General features: G+C 59.1%; 1 protein-coding gene across 1 annotated transcript in view; it reads left to right on the forward strand.

The window, feature by feature from the left end:
* Positions 1 to 4,606, forward strand: part of ACTB (actin beta) — a 4,933-nt gene extending 327 nt beyond the window's left edge. The window contains exons 2-6 of the mRNA XM_035339442.1: positions 1,361 to 1,489; positions 1,825 to 2,064; positions 2,595 to 3,033; positions 3,354 to 3,535; positions 3,875 to 4,606. Coding sequence (XP_035195333.1) covers positions 1,367 to 1,489; positions 1,825 to 2,064; positions 2,595 to 3,033; positions 3,354 to 3,535; positions 3,875 to 4,018 — 1,128 coding nt within the window. The 5' untranslated portion in view covers positions 1,361 to 1,366 and the 3' untranslated portion in view covers positions 4,019 to 4,606. The remainder of the gene's footprint in view (positions 1 to 1,360; positions 1,490 to 1,824; positions 2,065 to 2,594; positions 3,034 to 3,353; positions 3,536 to 3,874) is intronic.
* The last annotated feature ends 744 nt before the right edge of the window (positions 4,607 to 5,350 follow it).

Here is a 5,350-nt window from a genome sequence, read left to right on the forward strand (position 1 = left end):
GGGGGGGGGAGGGTTGTGAGGGGTCCGTGGAGCCCTGGGGGGTTGTGTGAGGAGAGGAGCGCTGAGGCGCGTTGGGGTGCTGCCGGGGTGGCGATGGGGTGCTGGAGGTGTGTGTGGGGGGGGGGGGGGGGTCATGGTGTGTGCCCCCCCCCCCCCCGGGGTTTGCTGCTAAAACGGCTCCGAGTATGTTTTGTAGCGGGGGGTTGGGGCGTGGGGGTTTGTCTGCGGGGGGGCCCCCCCCCCCCCCAGCCCTGCCATGGGTGTGCGTGAGGGGACGGGGGGGCTGTGTCCCTTTGTGGGGACGGGGGGCGGCTCCCTTCAGCACCCCTTGTGGGGACGAGGGGGGGAAACGTTCCCCTTGTGGGGACGAGGGGGCGACTCCCCTCAGTACCCCTTGTGGGGTTGGGGGGGTCAGTGTCCTCTTGTGGGGTCGGGGGGCGACTCCCCTCAAAACCCATTGTGGGGACGGGGGGCGGCTCCCCTCAGCACCCCCCTCCTAGGGTCAGCTCCCCCCGGCCGAAGACGGGGGGGGTTCTGCGGGGGAGGGGGGGGGTGGAATTGGGCGGCCCCCCGTCCCGAGGGCCCCCCCCCCCCACCGGGCACCACCCGGGGGGGGGGGAGAAGCCCCCCGTGTGCGGGCAGGGCCGGCACCGCTCGGGCACATGTCCCGGGAGCCGCCCCCGGCCGGCCACGCCCGCAGGCAGAGCCTGGGCTCGGCTCGCTGCTCCCCCCGCCGCCCCCCAGGGCCGAGCCCGGCTCCGTGCCGGTTCCCGGGGCCGGCACCACCGGGAGCTCGGCGGCTGCTGCCTGGAAGCCGCCCCCCGGAGGTGTGCGGGCAGCGCCTGTCGGGGCTGCTTGGGCGTGACGGCTGGGGAGGGGACGAGAAGGAAGGGGGGGGGGGGGGGGCCGCGGGGGGGCGGGGCCCCCCCCGGGGGGGCCCCCCCCGAGGGGGGGGGGGAGTGGCCGCGGGGCTCCCCGGGGCTGGGGAGGGGTCGGGGGAGTGGCCGGCGGCGGCCCCCCGAAAGCTGGCGGCTGGCGAGGCGCGGCGCGCTGCAGCCGTTGCCTTTTATGGTAATAATGCGAGAGGGCGCAGGGACTTCCTTTGTCCCAAATCTGTGCGCTGCCGAAATCTGGAAGGCGCCGCACCCTCTAGCGGGCGCCGGGCGAAGCGGTGCGGCTCCGGCAGGAAGGAAATGGGTGGGGAAGGCCTCGGAGGCATCGCGGAGCCCCGCACGGCTGGCTCTCCCCTCGCCGGCTGCTGCCCCGGGGGCGATTACCCCTGTGGGGTGTAGGGCAGGATGGGGTTTGGTTGCTGGTGTGTGGCCGGCGGTGCTCATGTTCCATCTCTCTTCTTCCACAGCCAGCCATGGATGATGATATTGCTGCGCTCGTTGTTGACAATGGCTCCGGTATGTGCAAGGCCGGTTTCGCCGGGGATGATGCCCCCCGTGCTGTCTTCCCATCCATCGTGGGTCGCCCCAGACATCAGGTACGATGTGGCCGGGGTGCTGCTTACAGACAATGGAGAGGACCTTCAGTGAAATCACTTCAGTGAAATCCTTCCCGCTAAAGGCAGCGAGCTGCAAGAAGCCCTTTTATTTCCTATATGACACGAGGCTTCTGCACTGCAACAGTAACTGGCTGAGCACACAGCCTCCTGTGGAGCCTTCATGCAGCATGTGTTGGAGCTGCTGATTGAATTATTTCCCTGACAGCAGGGACTCAAGAGGAACAGTAATTATAGAGATGTGGCTTTGGAAAATGTTACCTGCTTAGCAGGGTTTGTCGTTCAGTTGAACTTAATGCTTCTTCTTTGTTGTGCAGGGTGTGATGGTTGGCATGGGCCAGAAAGACAGCTATGTTGGTGATGAAGCTCAGAGCAAAAGAGGTATCCTGACCCTGAAGTACCCCATTGAACACGGTATTGTCACCAACTGGGATGACATGGAGAAGATCTGGCACCACACTTTCTACAATGAGCTGAGAGTAGCCCCTGAGGAGCACCCTGTGCTGCTCACAGAGGCTCCCCTGAACCCCAAAGCCAACAGAGAGAAGATGACACAGGTGTGTAGAGCTCTTGAGCTTGGAGCTACAGCAGATGCTGCTGCAGGCCAGCTCTCCTTCCATGTTGCCCTCTCTCTGCCTTCACCACTGTTCTCCCTTTTTGCCATCTTTGCAGGGTTTTCCTTTCCTGACCTGAGTCTCCTCTTTGCTGGACCTTGACAGGTTTTGTTTGTTCTTCTAAGCTGGCTTTCTCTGAGACTGAACTAGCAACTTGTCTAACTGCTGTCTCTGACTAGACACTAATCCATTTACTGGCCTTGAGTGACCGTACTGTAGTTTATCTGGCACTTGTTTTGTTCCTTGCTGTGTCATGTGGATGGGCCGGTGGTGGTGGTGTCCTTGCTCAGGCTCTGACCTGGCAGGTGTGGGTGGAGGCCAGGCAAGATAAGCACCCCTCCTTCCTGGGGGAGCAAAGATGAGTCTCTTATCTGGGGACAAAAGTAAAACCACTTGCATGGACTTGGTTTAGACCTGTAGTGAGAACCTCGCTTTATTCTGTTGGACTCAACCTTTCCTTCTCTCTCCCCTAGATCATGTTTGAGACCTTCAACACCCCAGCCATGTATGTAGCCATCCAGGCTGTGCTGTCCCTGTATGCCTCTGGTCGTACCACTGGTATTGTGATGGACTCTGGTGATGGTGTTACCCACACTGTGCCCATCTACGAAGGCTATGCCCTCCCCCACGCCATCCTCCGTCTGGATCTGGCTGGCCGTGACCTGACGGACTACCTCATGAAGATCCTGACAGAGAGAGGCTACAGCTTCACCACCACAGCCGAGAGAGAAATTGTGCGTGACATCAAGGAGAAGCTGTGCTACGTTGCCCTGGATTTCGAGCAGGAGATGGCCACAGCTGCCTCTAGCTCTTCCCTGGAGAAGAGCTATGAACTCCCTGATGGCCAGGTCATCACCATTGGCAATGAGAGGTTCAGGTGCCCTGAGGCCCTCTTCCAGCCATCTTTCTTGGGTAAGTCCAGCTTGTTTAGGAGACCCTGTGTGCCTTCTGTCTAGGGTGAGCTGGAGACTGGGAGCCTGCTGCCAGAGTACCTTTGTTCCATAGCAAGGTCTTACCCTGTCCCACCACCTAGTCCTTATTCCTCCCAGCCTGGGGCTGTTTGGGGGACTCTGACAGCAGTAGAGCAGGAGGCTGAGCATGTCAGACATGGCTTTGCCTGTAGTGCCTTCCACTTGAAGAGTTTGGATTCTGTCAGTTCCCTGCAGTAGCTGCTTGGGCTTCCATACGTGTTCCCCAGCCCTTGCTGACTTGAGACTGCTTCTTCCTCACAGGTATGGAGTCCTGTGGTATCCATGAAACTACCTTCAACTCCATCATGAAGTGTGACGTGGATATCCGTAAGGACCTGTACGCCAACACAGTGCTGTCCGGTGGTACCACAATGTACCCGGGCATTGCTGACAGGATGCAGAAGGAGATCACAGCCCTGGCACCCAGCACGATGAAAATCAAGGTAAGCTGCAGCCCTGTGGGAGCCTCTCGGCACACCTCCTGCTGCTGAAATGCAAACGAGTGGGTGGAGGGCCCTGAGCTGAACTCCTACCAGAGGAGCTGGGAACCACGCTTGGAGTGGCGCAGCCTTACGGCCCTGCTGAGTGCAGGGTGGCACCCACTCAGCCCCGGGAATAATGGGGTTGTGGTACTGCGAGTGGGGGTGGGGTGTGTGAGGCTGTGCCCTAAGCCTGCTCGGACCTCGGAGTGCCTTGACAAGGGGGTTAGGTGCACCACAGGGCTGTGCAGGAGCAAAACACACAGCAGCACACTGCATCTGAGCAACTCTTCTCTCCCACAGATCATTGCCCCGCCTGAGCGCAAGTACTCTGTCTGGATTGGAGGCTCCATCCTGGCCTCCCTGTCCACCTTCCAGCAGATGTGGATCAGCAAGCAGGAGTATGATGAATCCGGACCCTCCATTGTCCACCGCAAATGCTTCTAAACCGGACTGTTACCAACACCCACACCCTTGTGACAAAATGAAACCCATAAATGCGTGTAAAACAAGACAAGATTGGCATGGCTTTATTTGTTTTTTTTGGCGCTTGACTCAGGATTAAAAAACTGGAATGGTGAAGGTATCAGCAGCAGTCTTAAAATGAAACATGTTGGAGCGAACGCCCCCAAAGTTCTACAATGCATCTGAGGACTTTGATTGTACATTTGTTTCTTTTTGTAATAGTCATTCCAAATATTGTTATAATGCATTGTTACAGGAAGTTACTCGCCTCTGTGAAGGCAACAGCCCAGCTTGGAAGAGCCGATACCAGTTCCTGGTGTTAGGTTGTAATTGCTTGTCTGTAAATTATGTAATCCAACAAGTGTCTTTTTGTATCTTCCGCCTTAAACAAAACACACTTGATCCTTTGATTTGTTGAGTAAGCGGGCTGTGTTCCCCAGTGATAGATGTGAATGAAGGCTTTACAGTCCCCCCTGCCTAGGAGCAGTGCCAGTATGCAGGGGAGAGAGGGGCTACCTGTACACTGACTTAAGACCAGTTCAAATAAAAGTGCACACAATAGAGGCTCGACTGGTGTTGGTGGTTCTTTCTTCATGCTGTGACACTCCCTGACGGTTGGTACCAGCTCTGATCTCAGTGTGCCAGGCTGCGTGGCTTGGCTGTCCCAGCGGGGTGGGTGCTGCTGTGCGAGCCAGGTGGCTGCTGGTGATACAGGGAGCCCGGCTTGCCATGTGCTGCTGGAGGTCCCCAGCTACTGGGGGCGTGCTGCTGGCTGAGGGGGGGGCAGGGCACTTGTGCTCCTGGAAGGAGCTGGGTTTGGTGGGCATCCAGCTTCAAAAAGCTGCCTGTGGTGGTCTTCCCTCACCCTGCAGCGTGCTGCTGGGGAGCAGCTGGCTTCTCCCTGGGGTGGGACTGCTTTGGCTGTCCCCTCCTGTCCCTGCACCAGCTGTGTGGCCTCTTCTGCTCCACTTCTGGGTGTCTCCTGCCAAGCAGCTCGCTCTGCTTTTGCTTCACCCTGCTCGCGTCCCAGGAGCGAGGGAGGTCTGAGCCGAGGCTGAGACTCATGCTCTGGCAGGCTGCCTGCTGGGTGGAGGCAGGAGAAAGCCTGTGAAGTGGATGAAATGGACTTGAGAGCAGGGCCATGGGGCTCTTACACATCGCTGCAGGGGTGGAGCTGGGAAAGGGTGCAGCGAAGGAGCTCTCACTTGTGCGGTGACACCTACGGCTGCGGTGCTGGGGCCCAGGGAGAGCGGAGCTGTGACGCTTTGTGTTCCTAACCCAGGCGGACCAGAGCTCGGAGCCTGGCTCGCAGGC

This window comes from Oxyura jamaicensis, chromosome 14 (assembly GCF_011077185.1).
Source record: "Oxyura jamaicensis isolate SHBP4307 breed ruddy duck chromosome 14, BPBGC_Ojam_1.0, whole genome shotgun sequence".
Taxonomy (NCBI): Eukaryota; Metazoa; Chordata; class Aves; order Anseriformes; family Anatidae; genus Oxyura; species Oxyura jamaicensis.